This window comes from Schistocerca piceifrons, chromosome 6 (assembly GCF_021461385.2).
Source record: "Schistocerca piceifrons isolate TAMUIC-IGC-003096 chromosome 6, iqSchPice1.1, whole genome shotgun sequence".
Classification (NCBI taxonomy): Eukaryota; Metazoa; Arthropoda; class Insecta; order Orthoptera; family Acrididae; genus Schistocerca; species Schistocerca piceifrons.
Window position 1 is genome coordinate 543681318 of NC_060143.1, and position 19687 is coordinate 543701004.

Below are 19687 nucleotides of genomic sequence, written 5' to 3' on the forward strand. Positions count from 1 at the left end.
TCCAAATGTGCACTAGTGTTCGCTAAGCCCAAATTCAGAGAGTGATGAAACATCACTCTGAAATTTATATGTAGGTTGAAATGATGTAAGACCTGATGAAAAGGGATGAAAGATACTATACTCAGACTCGATAAGATATAATCTACAAAACATCTAATTTCCCACATCATAACTTACACATCAGATTAAACTCTATCCTTCCTTGCGATCAACCGAAAAGAACAATTAATACCAAAACTGAACTGTATGACCAGGGTAAAGAGTCACACTCACGAGTAAAGCAGACACAAACACTGTACGCCAGAGAGCAACAAACGTATTGGGAGAATGTAGGTCTTCACATACCACACTCACAGTTTCCCGCGACTAATGATGTACTATACTTTTGGGAAGCTGCTGAGATGTTGCGATGCTTCACCTGGAGCGACTCTGCCTTTCAGGACAACTACACGGCCCTGCACGTCGCTGTGGAGTCCTGCAAACCCGCCGTGGTGGAGACGTTGCTGGGATACGGTGCGGATGTCCACGTCAGAGGTAAGTCGCAGCAACCAGTGGAACATCTTTGAAAGAAACCTGCACACAGTAACAGTAGCACAATCAGGGATTAATTTCGGCGATCCAGCACCTCCCAAGGAATTCGTTTTAACTCACTAGAACGAGTCGGAATCGGAGATTTGAGGTGGTATATCTGTTTCACTAAACAATTGGGGGTAATTTCCAAGAATGATTGCCTATCGAAGTCGCGGGGTCCAAACCATATACATCGAACGTGCGATCGTAAATCGATCATGCGACTCTGGTGGCGGGCGTTGTGATCAATTATTTGTGACCGTCATCTTTATCTGTTTCCGTTGTTCCCGTAGTTTCTCTAAATTACATACCTCCGCGAATTATTTGTGAGTTGGTAGGGAATCCCAGACGATTTATGTCGTTAATGAATGCAATGTCTGGTGTTCTTGGAGTTTCTTTGGCGGATTCTCTCACATGGAAAAATCTAATTCCATGTTTATCCAGCGTAGACAATTGTTCGACTTTTTGTCGCAAATATGGAGCACAACCGGACGAGGAAAGAAGGTACTATGTAGACTGTAGTGGTGCGAAGTGTGCAAAACTTCGTAAGAACAGTTTCGATGCTGAAATACCGTTTACAATTTCATTGCGGACAGTGCGAAAAACGAACGAGTATCAGGAAGGATTCGACTCTTCTAAACTATCCATCCAGACCACCGTAATGGACGTTCACCTGATAACAACACAGACGATGAGTAAGGTAAGTTGTCTCCTTTGCAACATTCTCCTTTTGTCGTTGCTGTAGTGACCACCGTAAACATACTCATAACGCCCGCCACCACAGTCGCATGATCGATTTAGGATCGCACGTTCGATATGTATCGTTTGGACCCGGACTTCGATAGCCAATCAGTCTAGGAAATTACCCAATTGGCGTTCGCGACAAGAAAATGTAGCTTCGTGGTAGTTAAATTATAAAAATTGTATAAAAATGTCATACATATACTTATTTTACTTCTAGAAGCTTGTTTACTTATTATGTCTACACATAAACTTTGTGACTTGTTTTCGCGCACTATAACGAAAGTCATGAACGACAAAATCTGACTGAAGATTGTTACGTATGGTTTGCCGCCAGAGTCACATGAGATTAGAAGGAGAGGAGGAAGATCAGCACATCCGCGAGCTGTGATGGGAGGGAGACGGGGGAATGTTGCACTGCTATAGGTCGCTCAGTATGCGATGGCTGATGCGCAGTGACCAGTTTCCGTCAAACGCGCTGGCCGAGTCCATTCGTTTGTTCGGAAGGGGCGGTCGCTACCCGTTTTCTAGCTTTCGACCGGTCGACGTTGACAGAATCGACGCGCGCACCCTGCAGTCTTACTCAAACGATTTCGCAGAAGCTATTAGGTAAAAAAATGTCATTTTTGCTTTAGCTGTACTTTACATGTCAGGTTCATTATGGCGTGCCCATCATTTCGTTAATGGTCATAGGTTTGGTATATTTACGTGGAACTAAGACAGTGTGAGAAATTCCAAACTGTTTGTAACGAAACATAGGGTCAGCTATGATCTTGCGTCTGATACATATTACGTAATATGTTGCTGTGTTGAAATTTAGCTAACATATTGAATTTTTCTTTAGACTTGGTTGGAGGTCTCTGTCACCTATCTCGAGGAAATTGATCTGACGTAGCGCACTCATTTACGGTCGCACAGTGCCAGCGATAAAGCCTGAGTGAAATATCCACGATATTCGCCACATTTCATAAACGGTTTGAGATATCGAAATGAGATTTTGGCAAATGATAGCACACAAAGAGGAGAGCATTTAGAATTAGATTTTCACTCTGCAGAGGAGTGTGCGCTGACATGAAACTTCCTGGCAGATTAAAACAGTGTGCCACACCGAGAAATTACGCAAACTCGTTCTACTTATTACAGACTCGTTCGGTGAAAGAATGTAATTTTTAAGGGCCATCGATAGCTGGTGAAAGAGAAATGCTGTGGGTTTTGGAAAGATATAAGTGAAGTCCCCACTTTAATTTTGTACGGGGGGTGTGCTTTTTCATAATCTACCGACCTTACTTTTCCTCAGTTCCTCACTTAATAAACCACTGTTTCAGAATTCTCTCACAATTGCGTCTGCAAAACATCTTAGTGAGACGAGACAGCGTAAACTCGGCTGAGTTTTGGCAAAGGAAGCAAATTTTAACGCGGCAACAAGAGAAATGTGTAGGTTTTACTCGAAATTCCACACTCTTGACTCTTCTCTGAACGTTACAAATGGGTAACAAACCACGCGAATATAAATCGCTGCATTTTCGGCGGAATTCTTTTTAGCCAGAGAAGAACTGACGAATCTTTTTGAATGGTCACCATGCAGTGTGGGCGTGGAGGGGCCCCGTTTAATATTTACGAAAAACGTGAGTCTGGGCTTCAGTTCAGAACGATATTTTCCCTACAGTGCTCTGAGCGACTCCCCCGCCACTGTTGCGCTCCGCAGCCGTCTGCGCACACGCACTAACGTTTCGTGAAGACGTATTCAAATGTGTTAGTCACTGGTAGCAATGAACATGATCTGAAATCAATCCAGTTGTAGTACGACTCAATGAGTAGGAAAAAAATTACATTTAAAGCATTTACAAAACATCTAACTCCGTGTCTCATCTCACATTGTGTTCCGTTTTTCCGAACTCTTCGAGAATTCTGAAAAGTACGTGATCCGGGCAAGGAATATCTTGACCGTCATTCGTTGCTAAGTATTCTATTACAGTGGAGTCTCCATGAATCCAGACATCAGTTGTCTGGACTGTCAATCGCGAACAAATATCTTTGAACTCTAGTCCATGCGTGTTCGGACATAACGCTCGCACTGCCCCCTCCCCCCCGCCCCCTCCCCCTTGTTCGTATACATACTATACACATTACACACATTCTGCCCTCTCCCAGCAGCCACACCACTCCAGTTCTGACGTAACATTCAAAATTAGCGCCACAACAAACACGAGACCAACGATGAACAAGTGAGCAACGTTAACAACATAAGAGTTCTCATTGAGTATGGAGTCAGAAGTGCCTGCTCAGATCATGTTTCGCCACATTTTGTGAAAGTACATGTGAGGTGAACTAGGGAGCGAAAATCTTGTGACAGAAATGCACATAACCTCTACCCACGAAACAGTTCTTCACAAATACACAATTATTTTCTTCATGGCTAGTTTGCAGATGACAAAAAAACGACGAAAAAGGCCACTAAAACCGATGTATAATAATGCAGTTCATTTAGAGATGTACTTTAAAGGTGAGCGTCTAAAGGAAACAAAGCAAAATGCACGTACTGTAATCCTTAGGCCTACAACAGATAAATTATTATAAATTTGATATTGTACTTTACAGAAGTAGGAATTTCACCCACAGAAGATGACACACAGGTGACGAAACATGTCTGGGTAAATTTAAAAATATAAAATAAACCAGTTGTGTTTGCATAAGGTTGAATTTCAAAACAACCCAATTTTTCAATCGCAAACACTGACAGACATCAAGAGGAGCTTCTAACGATAGTAAAATATAACAGGTTCTGAAATTTTCTAGACTTTTTCGTTTGTTATTGACAAACTTGCAGAAGAAGGATTTGTCATCACGTGACGTGTCGCCAGTCTTGAATACAGAAAAGCACTCCCACTCTTCACTTTTTACCAGCAATCAGCTTTTTAAGTTAAACTTCCTGGCAGATTAAAATTTGCCTTTCGCGGACAAGTGCTCTACCAACTGAGCTACCCGAAAGACAAAGGTCCCGAGGTCGAGTCGCAGTCCAGCACACAGTTTTAATCTGTCACGAAGTTTCATATCAGCGCACACTCCGCTGCAGAGTGAAAATCTCATTCTAGCTTTATAAGTTGTTTTCGTCATTACAATAGTTTTTGTGACGTTTAGTGACCGCAGGGAAGAAAAATTCACAGCCACATATTGAATATTTATTTATTTATTGCTCGTATATGCAGGGCGGTTAGAAATATTCTGAAAAGCTTTTAAGGTCGTTAGCATGGTAGGCTGTGCTGAGAAATAACTGTTAAGAAAAAAAATCGGTATTTGCGACGTTACCAAGTTAATTAGCATTAAGTTAGCCAGTCAGGCCGCTGCACGCGCAGATCCGAGCGGCATGCCAGAGATGGTGTTACCAAACGTGTTCCTCGTTTGGTTTCCTAAAACCGAACAAGTGAACGAGACACATATTGGACACTGGTGGGTAGTAAGGATCGAACCCGAGCCAAAGCCGGAACAGTCTCTAGCGCCATCGTCTACGCTATGAAAACATGTAGCCTCCCAACAGAAAAATAATTATAATATTCACATTTAGTGTGACCTCCCAACAGAAAAATCTCGTTTCAGTTCCGAAGAGAAAAATTTCTTTCCAATAATAAAATTTCAAGTTTTAATGTGACCTTCCATTAAAGACTGACTGCATATCGAGATTAATAAGTTTTGACGTCAGCAGCGCTGCGTCGTGGCCCTGTGAAATGATCCTGAATAAACTGGAAAATTCTTACCTCACAATGATGTCGCCGGATAACGCTATCTGTGTATCTGCTCCTATAAGAAATTTTTGGCACAGCCCAATGCAATGCTGGCCACTAGATTTTCATTTGTAGGAAAACAACTGATTTTCTTTTGCTGAATTAGGGTACGCAGATGATCTAAACATCATTAGCGATAGGAAAGAAACTGTAACAGCAAATGCGAATGCGTTAATCAAGGCTAGTGAAGATGTAGGTCTAAGGATAAGTGAAGACAAAACTAAATACCTGGTTACTACTAGAATGCCAACAGCAGTAGATCAGGAAATGTTAAGAGTTGGAGACATGCAGTTTGAAAAAGTGAACACATTTAAGTATCTAAGCGTGGACTTCACTTCGAGAAATGAGAATGAATCCGAACTGAAGAAGAGATGCGTGCTACTTCTCACTGAATATATTACTTTCATCACGGATATTGTCAGGAATTTAAAGATTAGAATATACAAAACTATTATTCTACCAGTTATGCTGTATGGGTGTGAGACTCGGTCTCGCACTGTGCAAAATGAAAAGCCGTCTCAAGTATTTGAAAACCAAATTTTGAGGAAAATTTTCGGAGCAAAAAGGGATGACATTAGCGGAGAGTGGCAAAAACTGCATAACGAAGAGGTTCACGAACTCTATTCAAGCCCTGACATAATCAGTATTATTAAATCACGTAGGCTGCGATGGGCGGATCACGTAGCTCGAATGGATGAGGGCAGGGCAACGCGCAGAGTACTGGTAGGGCACTTGGAGGGAAAACGTCCTGTGGGGAGACCGAGGCGTAGATGGGAGGACAACGTGAAGGGTGGTTTGAGGAGCCTAGGTATTGAATGTGAATGGAAGGCAATAGCCCAAGACAGGGACAGGTGGCGAAAATACGTTGCTGCGGTAATGGACTCTCGAGTCCGGTATGACCAGTGAGTGAGTGAGTGAGTGAGTGAATCAACGTGAGTATGCACAGGAAAAATTCGTAAAATCTTTAATCTCAGATAAATGACTGGCAAAAGTTTTCATGAGAACAAAAGTTATTATTGAAACATTTCTGCAAGGAATTACATGGGACTTTAACATTACAGTTGTGGTTAAATCAGTTGTGGCAATTAACATATGCACCCAGCAACAAAGAACAATTTTTTTTTAATTTCCTTATACAACAACGCTCAGGCACTGCCATCGTTCTGCACGACCGGCCCAACACAAGTCAACTGCTGGACTGCCCTGTCCGAACTCCATAGCTCAAGTGCTCTGTGCGAGCTACAAAACACGACTGCTCTCTGCGAGCTAGTAAACTCGACTTACTGCCAACACTGTTCTGACCATGGAGTAAATATCTCTGGAGTGAGCATTCACATGCGCAGAACAAATTTTGTGTTGTCAACATACATTGCCGGCCTGGTCACGTGTTCTCGGGACGTCGTGTGTGTGTCCGTATAGCGACCTGTATATTTCGAATGTCACTACATCCCTAGTACAGACGTATTCTTTTCGTACGTGTCGTGGATTATTTATGTATGTTGCGCAGACATTTTAACAGTATCCATTTGATACCGGGTATAAACCAGCTACGTAACTTATAAGGGCAAGTGATATTGCATTCTGCTTCTTTGCGATAAGTGTCACAGTTCAGATGCACTCGATTTTTGGTAGTTTTCGGTATGATACCGGCACTTTATAGTATTACAGAGCCTGACGTACATTTTTGCAGTGATAGTCCTGCAAAACGACTTGACAGTACGCTAGTACTTTTGCAAGTGTCCGAGAAACACGGAATTTGCCACACATCAGCGATTATATCCTTGCTAATTCGTCCTTTTTTCTGATATTTCTGCGCATTTATTTTCTCATTTTTGCGACCTAAAGCACAATTTTTCTTACTGGTGACACTTTGAAGTGTTTATTTAACTCATTTTACGTACTTGCTCCTAGTTTATTAAATAAATAGTAGAATGAGTAAGAAAGGGGAAAAAAGGCGATCGGAGAATAAATGTACTGTAAAGCAAATACACCTGGTCATGTAACAGTCAACCCATGTAACACCTTTACGGGAAGTGGAAAGTGACACAAATGAAAGAGTTTGAGGACATGTTTAATAATATTTGACGCTTCTTAATCAAATGGTGAGGAAAATAAATTGAAGGCAAAATACACCAAAGAAGATGAATGTGTACTTTGATTAGCTGCACTATTGTGTTTTTTATTTGATTTGTGCAGAAAATGTATTTAAACTGAATGCAGAAATTGGTAGTAGATGCTGTGGAAAATTAAAAATAGTTGGTACAGCGTCTACCTTCAGCCACACATGTCCAAATTTTTCTCTTTCTAAACATTCCTCTTCAAAGTGTTTTGAACATGCTTTGGAATATTTTGTGGGGACAAAATCACTCCTCATTTTCTGGAGCCGCATCTTTACTCGCTGTTCATCCTTCGGGAAACTAAAATATAAATCACACATAATCATTCTCCATGTCCTAGACACACGTAACATGGGCTCCTACTCTAACTTTATAGTAAACAAAAAGGTTTGGACACACGTATTATACGAAGACAATTACAAACTCCCACTCTATTGAACTTATCTGTACTCCGTCTCTCATATCTACACTCCTGGAAATGGAAAAAAGAACACATTGCCACCGGTGTGTCAGACCCACCATACTTGCTCCGGGCACTGCGAGAGGGCTGTACAAGCAATGATCACACGCACGGCACAGCGGACACACCAGGAACCGCGGTGTTGGCGGTCGAATGGCGCTAGCTGCGCAGCATTTGTGCACCGCCGCCGTCAGTGTAAGCCAGTTTGCCGTGGCGTACGGAGCTCCATCGCAGTCTTTAACACTGGTAGCATGCCGCGACAGCGTGGACGTGAACCGTATGTGCAGTTGACGCACTTTGAGCGAGGGCGTATAGTGGGCATGCGGGAGGCCGGGTGGACGTACCGCCGAATTGCTCAACACGTGGGGCGTGAGGTCTCCACAGTACATCGATGTTGTCGCCAGTGGTCGGCGGAAGGTGCACGTGCCCGTCGACCTGGGACCGGACCGCAGCGACGCACGGATGCACGCCAAGACCGTAGGATCCTACGCAGTGCCGTAGGGGACCGCACCGCCACTTCCCAGCAAATTAGGGACACTGTTGCTCCTGGGGTATCGGCGAGGACCATTCGCAACCGTCTCCATGAAGCTGGGCTACGGTCCCGCACACCGTTAGGCCGTCTTCCGCTCACGCCCCAACATCTTGCAGCCCGCCGCCAGTGGTGTCGCGACAGGCGTGAATGGAGGGACGAATGGAGACGTGTGGTCTTCAGCGATGAGAGTCGCTTCTGCCTTGGTGCCAATGATGGTCGTATGCGTGTTTGGCGCCGTGCAGGTGAGCGCCACAATCAGGACTGCATACGACCGAGGCACACAGGGCCAGCACCCAGCATCATGGTGTGGGGAGCGATCTCCTACATTGGCCGTACACCACTGGTGATCGTCGAGGGGACACTGAATAGTGTACGGTACATCCAAACCGTCATCGAACCCATCGTTCTACTATTCCTAGACCGGCAAGGGAACTTGCTGTTCCAACAGGACAATGCACGTCCGCATGTATCCCGTGCCACCCAACGTGCTCTAGAAGGTGTAAGTCAACTACCCTGGCCAGCAAGATCTCCGGATCTGTCCCCCATTGAGCATGTTTGGGACTGGATGAAGCGTCGTCTCACGCGGTCTGCACGTCCAGCACGAACGCTGGTCCAACTGAGGCGCCAGGTGGAAATGGCATGGCAAGCCGTTCCACAGGACTACATCCAGCATCTCTACGATCGTCTCCATGGGAGAATAGCAGCCTGCATTGCTGCGAAAGGTGGATATACACTGTACTAGTGCCGACATTGTGCATGCTCTGTTGCCTGTGTCTATGTGCCTGTGGTTCTGTCAGTGTGATCATGTGATGTATCTGACCCCAGGAATGTGTCAATAAAGTTTCCTCTTCCTGTGACAATGAATTCACGGTGTTCTTATTTCAATTTCCAGGAGTGTATATGCATAATCGACAAGTCACTGATAAATGCATGGAGGATAGTATTTGCTGAAACAACTAACCATTCCCTTTCCTGTTCCACTGGCAAATTTACAAGAGGAAGCGATTGTTTGTAAGCTTTTGTACGAGCCGTAATATCTATTATATAGTCATAAAATTGCAGAAAAATAGGTCTACAGAATCAAGCCTTAATTATAATGCGTCTCGAAATTTTTAAACATAGTACCCATGAAAAGTTACTATCCCTCCTTTCACACATTTTTTTTTGCATCCGTAGCAACAACAGTAATTCACCATCGCTATTACACTATCAAAACACGGTGAAAACACAGCAAAAACTCTTGACATTATAAACTTATAACTCTGCGGTTAGCATACACGCACAGTGAAGTCCCGCAAACACGTGACAATCCTGGTTTAATGTTGACAGCATGCGTAGAACGCAATGCTCACTCCAGAGATATTTACGCTATGGCTCTGACCTGCGATTCTATTGTAGCAAAGATATTCCATATCGCAGGCAGCGCGCGAGCAATCCATCGAAATTACATCTGCTCAAGTGCGCCAGCGAATAGTAATGAACCCCTTACAAACAAGTGACACAAGTTGTACCTGGCCCGTCTCTGTGCACCGGTCACGTTACTCTTTAAGACTGTGCCTGCGGCCGTTGCTGTTGCAGGAGGTAAGCTGCGAGAGACGCCGCTGCACATCGCGGCGCGCGTGCGCGAGGGCGACCGGTGCGCGCTGATGCTGCTCAAGTCGGGCGCCAACTGCAACCTGACGACGGACGACGGGCGCACGCCCGTGCACGTGGCCGCCAAGCACGGCAACCTGGCCACGCTCACGCTGCTGCTCAACGACGGCGGCGACGCCCTCTTCAAGTCCAAGGTCAGGCCGCGGGCGCGTCGCCAAACTCAGATGAACGCACTGACAACGCGCGGGACATACGTTTACCGCGATGTCTCTGGCTTTCGTTCATTTCTCATTAGCGCTTCTTCTTCAGTGACTGTACAGATCATTGTGAACCTTGGCCTCTTCGACAGTTCTCCGGCAGTTGTCTTGATCCAGCAACACCCTAGCTTTCCATCCCATACAATCTATTTTCTGCAGGTCCTCTGTGACTCCATCTACCTGCCTCATTCTCACACCAAAAGCTCCAGATGTCTGACACTCAGATCGGTACCGAATGTTGTATGTCGATAGAGTGTCAAACAAAACTCCGATTTACTGTGGTCCAGCAGGAACGGCGTAAACGTTAATTAAAAATAACACCAGAACCATGGAGCACAGGAAAAGCATAACTCCGAGTAACCGATAGGTATAGCTTCCGTGGGCATTAATACTTCTGCACAGACCATATATAACATAGACCGAACGTGTCCCTGTCTCTGCCGTGTTAAAGCTTCAAACCAGCGTCCAAGCCGGCCCTTGTGGCCGAGCGGTTCTAGGCGCTACAGTATGGACACGCGCGACCGCTACGGTCGCAGGTTCGAATCCTTAGGTTAGTTAGGTTTAAGTAGTTCCAAATTCTAGGGGACTGATGACCACAGAAGTTAAGTCCCATAGTGCTCAGAGCCATTTGAACCATTTGAGCCAGCAACTAAGTCTCGTGATTCGGCGCAGTAAGCAGAGTTCCTATCGTTAAGTGATGTGTGAAGTGAAGCTGACTGTTAGATTCTCATTTATAGCTGAAATCAAGCACTGATTTTGACAATACAGCTAAGTGTAATATTACTCTTACACATACAGTAGTGCACTTAACCCAGCTTCTCCGAAATCGCTGACAATATAGCAGTGGTTATCATTTTTACATGTGGTCAAGCTCAAAAGAATTGACAGTTCCTCTAACGAGCGACAGAATGATTGTTCTTTAGTTAATACATGTTTTTTTTCCTTTTTGCACAGTGAATTCTTGTAATTCGCTGCTTTCACAGAGGTGGAAGACGCCGGCCGATGGGGCTGAGCGGTTCTAGGTGCTTCAGTCCGGAACCGCGCTGCTCCTACGTTCGCAGGTTCGAATCCTGCCTCGCACATGGGTGTGTGTGATGTCCTTAGGTTAGTTAGGTTTAAGTAGTTCTAAATTCTAGGGGTTTGATGACCTCTGATGTTAAGTCCCATAGTGCTTAGAGCCATTTGAACATTTTTGTGAGATGGAAGACAAAATAACAATTTCGAACGCAGCATTAGTTTTCTAACGATTCCACAACAACATTTGTGAAATACTTTATTAAGCTTTTGTAAGAAAGAAAATTCTTTTATGTGCATAGTGTCAGGTACTTACACAAAATAAGCACGTATGTTTTCTGACTTTTGCTTAATCCAGTACAGATACCGAAACGATATCAAGATAGGAAGCGTAATACATTACAAAACGTTGATTATACTGGTGTGGTGAGCTAGATATTAACGATATGTCGTCTCAAAATCTTCGTCATTCACGCAGTTTTACATCCAAGGGCCCACATCCATATTAACTTCCAACTTACGGAAATACTTGCGCAAGTATTTTAAAGTTATTCACTTACACAACTGAGGTTTTCGTCACTTTACCTAATCTGTTCGATCCAAAACAATTATCCAATCAGAGCAAATGTGAAGGTCTTTACTTCTTCATCAGTAAAATGACGTCACACGGAGTCTATGTTATCTATGGTCTATACTCTATGTACTTCCGCACGTGTGATGCATTTGTTTCTTTATTCTACTCTTCCGATTGTGTATGTTTGTCCCGTGAAACTACAAGTGCACTAGCTGCTTCGTCACGATTGGTCTCCGTTCTGTCACGCTTGTCCGACGGCATACCACACCTATCTATACAAATGTATTCTATGAGCTTGCTACTTTCAGGTAACAAAGCGAAAGCAGACTGACAAAAGAAAATTTCTGCAAACTCCGAAAAGTCCTTTTACGTGACAGGAAAGTGTTCACCCATACAACACGCGTAAAGGGTTAAAACAAACTGTCATCTGTGAGGTTTCAACGTGGGACCTTTGACACAATAACCTCACGGTCTGACAACTCTCCCACGCGAGGTCTACAGAACTACCACTCACAGATACGCCTTTCCTGTTCTCCGTAGTTCTGGTATTACTATTATTTACCGTTTGGGCATGTTCTAGCAGACGACAGCACGTAGCACGAACTAAATCAGAATTTTGGTTGATCTCAGTACCTGACATCTTGAGGTTTGGGTGTGAGTGGACTCTCTCCTCTAAAGAAAGATTAAATAATATAACCAAGACATAACACATTTGTTCGGATATTAGTATGCAGATTTGACTGTCTTTATTAATGTACATTAGAGAAGCAATTGTAATTAGATGGATGTTATGATCGAAATTTAATTTTTTTTATTTTGCCTTAATAGATATTTTTAATTTGTAAGTTTGTTAACATTATTATTGAAAATTTATTTACATGTTCAAAAGTTATTCATGTTCACTTATTCATTTTACCCTGTAATCTATGCGAGTCTTTCTTAAACTAAATGTTTATTTTTTGCTGTAATTTGATTTAACGATCAATGATTCTCGAATTAGCAATTGATTTACTACTAGCACATTTAGTGCCAGCAGCCACAACTATACTGACTGATAATACATGTTTGACTCCACATTTATTAATTTATTTGTGTATCTCCATTATCAAAACCTCTTTTTAGAGTTATCATTTTATTGGTGTATAATTATAAAATATTTCAATTCAAGCTGCAGGTTATGATTTAAAAGAGGTGGACAGTAATAGATTTTTGTTTATGTAGTGGATTTAATAGTGAGAAATTGTAAGTGAAGGTGGATTTAAATCAGTTAATTAACAGACAATGGCTCTAAGGTATGTACACATTACCTGTCACACTCATTAATGATTATTCTACTTAAGTTTCTGCAGAATATAGCTCCAAATAAGTCTTAGTGTATATATGGATAGGTTCAAAATGGAACTTACTATTAAACTATTTGAACGAAACTTAAGATTGTTCTATGCATGTTAGGATACCTTTATTATCTATTATAGTGCATTTGTTTTCATTTTATTATTTGGAATAAATAAGTTTACTGAATTTGATCTCTAGTATATTTTTTTCTGAAGTGATTTTTAATGTAGTTTATTAGTAATGTACTCGTACATACATTATGCAATAATTGTTTAAGGTAATAAAGTAATTCTTATGTATCGTACTTTGTCATCAGTGTTTATCAAAATTGTTGTACTTAGCACATTTATCTCACTTTAGGTTGATTTACAGTTAATTAATAGTTATGCATCATTATTTTTCAGTTAATCGTAGGGATAAGACGCTAATCATTTCCTCTGGTATCTAGTTTCTTAAGAGAAAATTTAAGTTTCTATAGGTACTGTTTTATCTATTTTTTAGGTAAAAATATTAACTTATTTCTTCTTTAGGGGACAAGCTCTAGAGATGGTATCCTATAACGCAATAAATTTTGAATAGAATAAGAAATCTGAGACAAAAGCGAGCATTTCTGAATGCAAACTTGACGATGAAGAACAATATAGGCATTACGATTGCCAACAGCACGAACAATGACTGAATGAATGGAACAAATTTGTTTCCAAACAAGACACAAAGCGTGTACCGTCAACATTTTCACTGTTGTGTACATATTTTGAGCACAATACACATATAAATATAAATGGTGCCACTGGCGTCCACAGGACCCTCAGACCAAAATACTCATAAAATGTCGCTGAACTAATTTTGTTAGTGGATTTCGTGTTCACCTACTATCGTGTCTTGTATTGGAGTGAAGATGGTTAGTAACTCCCAAAGTTTTCATCGTTAGTCTAATAATTTTCAGGAATCTGTAAGTGCACTGCAGCTACAGGGGATGCGCAAAATAATGTGAACAGCGGTAGTAACGCGACGGTCGTGTTCGACTGTCAACAGCGCAGGTAAGGCACGTGTCACGTTGGACTGTGCGTGTTCAGTACGGACTAGGTATCAGTACAGGCTGTTTAGGAGCAGTGCACACTTAGTATTTGCATTCAGAGGTCGAGGTCGACGTGCAAGGAAAGGCATAAGAGTTCCAAAGAGGACAGATTGTGGGGGCCCGATTAGCTGGAGCATCAGTAACCAAGACAGCCAAGTTATTGAATGTTTCAAGAGCAACTGTTTCAACAGTCATGGCAGTCAACGCAACATGGAGAGACATCATCGTGTAAACGTAATAGTGAGCGCAAATCAAGACTAAATGACAGAGATCATCATACGCTAACAGGAATTGTGTCAAAACAACACAAAACTACGGCGGCTAAAGTGACTGCAGATTTCAATAGTCATCTTCGAGACCCCTTATCTATCGACACTGTTCGCCGAGAACTTCATAAAGCGAATGTTCATGGACGAGCCTCAATACTGAAACCATTAGTGACGACAACCAACGCAAAGACCCGTAAAACATGGTGTCAGAAGAATAAATTCTGGTCGGCTGATCAGCGGAAACACGTCATATGGTCCGACGAGTAACGGTTTCGTTATTTCCAACATAGGGCCGAGCTTACGTCTCGAAAACGCCAAAAGAAGACTACAACCCTGACTTCTTGACTCCAACAGTTAAGCATTGAGGTGGAAGTGTGATGCTGCGGGCGGCCATATCATGGTATTCTGCTGGTCCCATCATTACTCTCGAAGGCCTTGTTGCAGCCAACGGTTATGTGAACAGGTGCACCCTATGATTCAAATGTTGTTTCCCAACAATGATGCCATATTTCAGGACGATAATGCCACCCATTCACACAGCCAGGACAGTACCGTCGTGGTATGAGGAGCATGTAAATGAACTGCAGCGTCTTCCCTGGCAGCACAGTCCCCACAGACTTGACCATTATCGAACCCTTGTGGGCGGTATTGGAGCACAGACTCTGGAGCAGATTTCCGCCTCCGCTGTCACTACAGGAGTTAGAAGCGGTTCTGATCGAAGGGTGGCATAACATTCCACTGTACAATCATTGCATGCCAGTATTCCAAGAAGGATAGCAGCTGTATTATGGGCAAATGGAGGTCCACTCATTTGTTAATAAACCACTCCCAAGTAAGTATAGGTGTTCGTATTATTTTGGCCATCCCCACAGACTTGGCCAGTATCGAACCCTTGTCGGCGGCATTGGAGCACAGACTGTGGAGCAGATTTCTGCTTCCGCCATCACTACAGGAGTTAGAAGAGGTTCTGATCCAAGAGTGGCATAACATTCCACTGGAGACTATACTATCATTGCATTCCGGTATTCCAAGAAGTATCGCAGCTGTATTATAGACAAATGGAGGTCTAGCCACTTGCTAATAAACAATTCCCAAATAAGTACAGGTGTTCACATTATTTTGGCTATCCCCTGTATGTGCAGAAATAGGAAATGTTCGAAAGCAGTAATGATAATAAATAGTATATCTTTTAAAGATATCTTACTTAATTCTTGGCTTGTAGCTACCGGGTGATCAAAAAGTCAGTATACATTTGAAAACTTAATAAACCACGGAATAATGTAGATAGAGAGGTAAAAATTGACACACATGCTTGGAGTGACATGGGGTTTTATTAGAACAAAAAAAAAACAAAGTTCACAAAATGTCCGACAATGGCGCTGGACAGCAAAACGTCAGTGACTGCGCATGAGAATCGTGTATAAAAGGAGCTGTAATGAGAGAGAGAATCACATGCGGCTGCAGTCGTAACCTGTTGACGTTATCTGAAAAGGCGCATTTAGTGAAGCTGTATTATCAGACTGGGGAATGTGGTAGTTCAGCGTTACGATCCTATCGCCATTGGAAGGGGATTCGAACGGGTAAAGGTCCGTTGACAAATGCAGCTGTGGCGAGAATGATTTCGAAGTTCGAAGCCACGGGTTGTTTAGACGATAGACCCCGTAGTGGCCGACCGAGCACAAGGCGTAATGCTGCTTGGACAGTTCAGGAAGAAATGGAGACTGTGGCGGGTTCGTCTATGCACGGGGAAGTCAGCGCTCGTTCAGTCGCACGTCGCACCGGCATTCCGTACACTACTGCTTGATGGGCACTTAGGCGTAGCCTCCGATGCTATCCGTACAAAATCCATCGGCATCATGAACTGTTACTTGGCGATTTAGTGAAGCGGAGGGCATTTGCGGTGTGGGCGTTTCAAAAGATGGCGGAAGATGAAGATTGGTTGAGTAACGTGTTCTGGACCGACGAAGCTCATTTGACGCTCCGAGGGTCTGTCAACGCCCACAACTGCAGAATTTGGGCTACCGAAAATCCTAGAACTGTCGTGGAAACTCCATTGCACGACAAGAAAGTCACGGTATGGGTTGGATTTACCACATCTACCGTTATCGGGCCTTTTTTCTTCGAGGAAATGCGAGATTCTGGTTGTGTAACTGCTACCGTGGCGGGTGAGAGGTACGCCGATATGTTACAGAATCGCACCATCCCCAGCCTGGCTGATAAACACCTGCTGGAACGTACGATGTTTATGCAGGATGGCGCTCCACTCCGTATTGCTAGACCCGTGAAAGATCTCTTGCGCACGTCGTTTGGTGATGATCGTGTGCTCAGGCGCCACTTTCGTCATGCTTGGCCTCCCAGGTCCCCAGACCTCAGTCCGTGCGATTATTGGCTTTGGGGTTACCTGAAGTCGCAAGTGTACCGTGATCGACCGACATCTCTAGGGATGCTGAAAGACAACATCCGACGCCAATGTCTCACCATAACTCCGGACATGCTTTACAGTGCTGTTCACAACATTATTCCTCGACTACAGCTATTGTTGAGGAATGATGGTGGATATATTGAGCATTTCCTGTAAAGAACATCATCTTCATCTTTGCTTTGACTTACTTTGTTATGCTAATTATTGCTATTCTGATTAGATGAAGCGCCGTCTGTCGGACATTTTTTGAACCTTTTTATTTTTTTGATTCTAATAAAACCCCATGTCATTCCAAACATGTGTGTCAGTTTGTACCTCTCTATCTACATTATTCCGTGATTTATTCAGTTTTCAAATTTATACTGACTTTTTGATCACCCGGTATAACAAAAACGTCTTGTGTCACCGTACAAAAAGCTGTTGTCTCGATAACTTTGCTAATGTCCAGGGCGTTGATGGTGTCAACACTTTTGTGAGAGTGCTGCTCAATAGTACTGCGCCTGTCTCCAGTGTTCGGGCCAGCCGCGCATGTCTCTGTGTACTATGTAGTAGCGCGATTGTGTACCCAGAGTTGCCGGTGTGTGGTCGCAGAACGGGGAGACGCCGCTGCACCTGGCGTGCCGCGGCTGCCGCGCAGACGTGGTCCAGCACCTGCTGCAGTGGGTGAGGGAGCAGCGCGGCCCCGAGGTGGCGGCCGCCTACGTCAACTCCGTCAACGACGACGGCGCCAGCGCGCTGCACTACGCCGCGCAGGTCTCCAAGGCGGAGGTCGAGGTGCCCGACAACGACCGACAGGTCATCCAGCTGCTGCTCGAGGGCGGCGCCGAGGTCTCGCTCTGCACCAAGTCGGTGAGTCGCGCGGGACGGACTAAAGTTACTTACAGGAAAGCCCGCGCGGTCTGACGCACGGCTTTGCGGGCGGAACGGGGCACCTGGTCCACGCCACCAATCCGCCCTGTGGATCTGTGTCGAGGTCCGGTGAACCGGCCAGTCTGTGGATGGTTTTTAGGCGGTTTTCCATCTGCGGGCTGGTTCCCCTTATTCCGCCTCAGTTACACTATGTCGGCGATTGCTGCGCAAACAAGTTCTCCACGTACGCGTACACCATCATTACTCTACCACCCAAACATAGGGGTTACACTCGTCTGGTGTGAGACGTTCCCTGGGACGTCCACTGGGGGCCGAACCGAACAACGATTCCCGGCGGGGTCAGGGATTTTCTCTGCCTCGTGATGACTGGGTGTTGTGTTTTGTCCTTAGATTAGTTAGGTTTAAGTAGTTCTAAGTTCTAGGGGACTGATGACCATAGATGTTAAGTCCCATAGTGCTCAGAGCCATTTGAACCATTTTTTCGAACCGCACAATAACCGTGGGTTCGGTGTGGGGCGGCGGAGGGGTGAAGTGGACTGCGGTAGTCGTCGTGGGGTTGTGGACCACTGCGGCTGCGGCGGGGACGGAGCCTCTCCGTCGTTTCTAGGTCCCCGGTTAACATACAATACAATATATTACTTACAGGACCTCCGTTGCATTTTTCACAGCTTATGTGCGATTTGGATTCGTAATATGCATGAGATACTAAATATTTTGGACCTATCGTGCATTTTTTATTTTTTTAACGAAATGTGCATTAAATAAGGTACAAACATTGGCTACCGGTTACAGTCTTGGCATTTTCTTAGACAACCATATCAACTCGATGCCGAGTACGTAAATCTATAATTATACACTGCAGTGTATTGCACCTCGCAGATATCAAGGAGGGGATATTGAGTAGCTTTCTGTTGAATAAGTTGTACTTCTTGTGTAAATTTATAGGAGAAACACAGTAACTGACACCACAATCCCTGCGACCTCATATCACCAAAATATCCATAAAAAGGCAGCATACGTCTGCATCTACATCTAGATTTATACTCCGCAAGCCACCCGACGGTGTTTTGGCGGAGGGCACTTTACGTGCCACTCTCATTACCTCCCTTTCCTGTTCCAGTCGCGTATGGTTCGCGGGAAGAACGACTGCCGGAAAGCCTCCGTGCGCGCTCTAATCTCTCTAATTTTACATTCGTGGTCTCCTCGGGAGGTATAAGTGGGGGGAAGCAACATATTCGATACCTCATCCAGAAACGCACCCTCTCGAAACCTGGCGAGCAATCTACACCGCGAAGCAGAGCGCCTCTCTTGCAGAGTCTGCCACTTGAGTTTATTAAACATCTCCGTAACGCTATCACGGTTACCAAATAACCCTGTGACGAAACGCGCCGCTCTTCTTTGGATCTTCTCTATCTCCTCCGTCAGACCGATCTGGTACGGATCCCACAGATCCCACACTGATGAGCAATACTCAAGTATAGGTCGAACGAGTGTTTTGTAAGCCACCTCCTTTGTTGATGGACTACATTTTCTAAGCACTCTCCCAATGAATCTCAACCTGGTACCCGCCTTACCAACAATTAATTTTATATGATCATTCCACTTCAAATCGTTCCGCACGCATACTCCCAGATATTTTACAGAAGTAACTGCTACCAGTGTTTGTTCCGCTATCATATAATCATACAATAAAGGATCCTTCTTTCTATGTATTCGCAATACATTACATTTGTCTATGTTAAGGGTCAGTTGCTACCCCCTGCACCAAGTGCCTATCCGCTGCATATCTTCTTGCATTTCGCTGCTGTTTTCTAATGCTGCAACTTGTCTGTGTACTACAGCATCATCCGCGAAAAGCCGCATGGAACTTCCGACACTATCTACTAGGTCATTTACATACGTATATTTTGAGAAGCAATGGTCCCATCACACTCCCCTGTGGTACGCCAGAGGGTACTTTAACGTCCGTAGACGTCTCTCCATTGAGAACAACATGCTGTGTTCTGTTTGCTAAAAACTCTTCAATCCAGCCACACAGCTGGTCTGATATTCCGTAGGCTCTTCCTTTATCAGGCG

At 44.0% G+C, this 19687-nt stretch overlaps 1 protein-coding gene across 1 annotated transcript in view; it reads left to right on the forward strand.

Moving 5' to 3' along the window:
- The window catches only part of LOC124803453 (serine/threonine-protein phosphatase 6 regulatory ankyrin repeat subunit A), a 446739-nt gene that overhangs the window by 117415 nt on the left and 309637 nt on the right, over positions 1–19687 (forward strand). The window contains exons 5-7 of the mRNA XM_047264641.1: positions 441–534; positions 9778–9986; positions 17333–17590. Coding sequence (XP_047120597.1) covers positions 441–534; positions 9778–9986; positions 17333–17590 — 561 coding nt within the window. The remainder of the gene's footprint in view (positions 1–440; positions 535–9777; positions 9987–17332; positions 17591–19687) is intronic.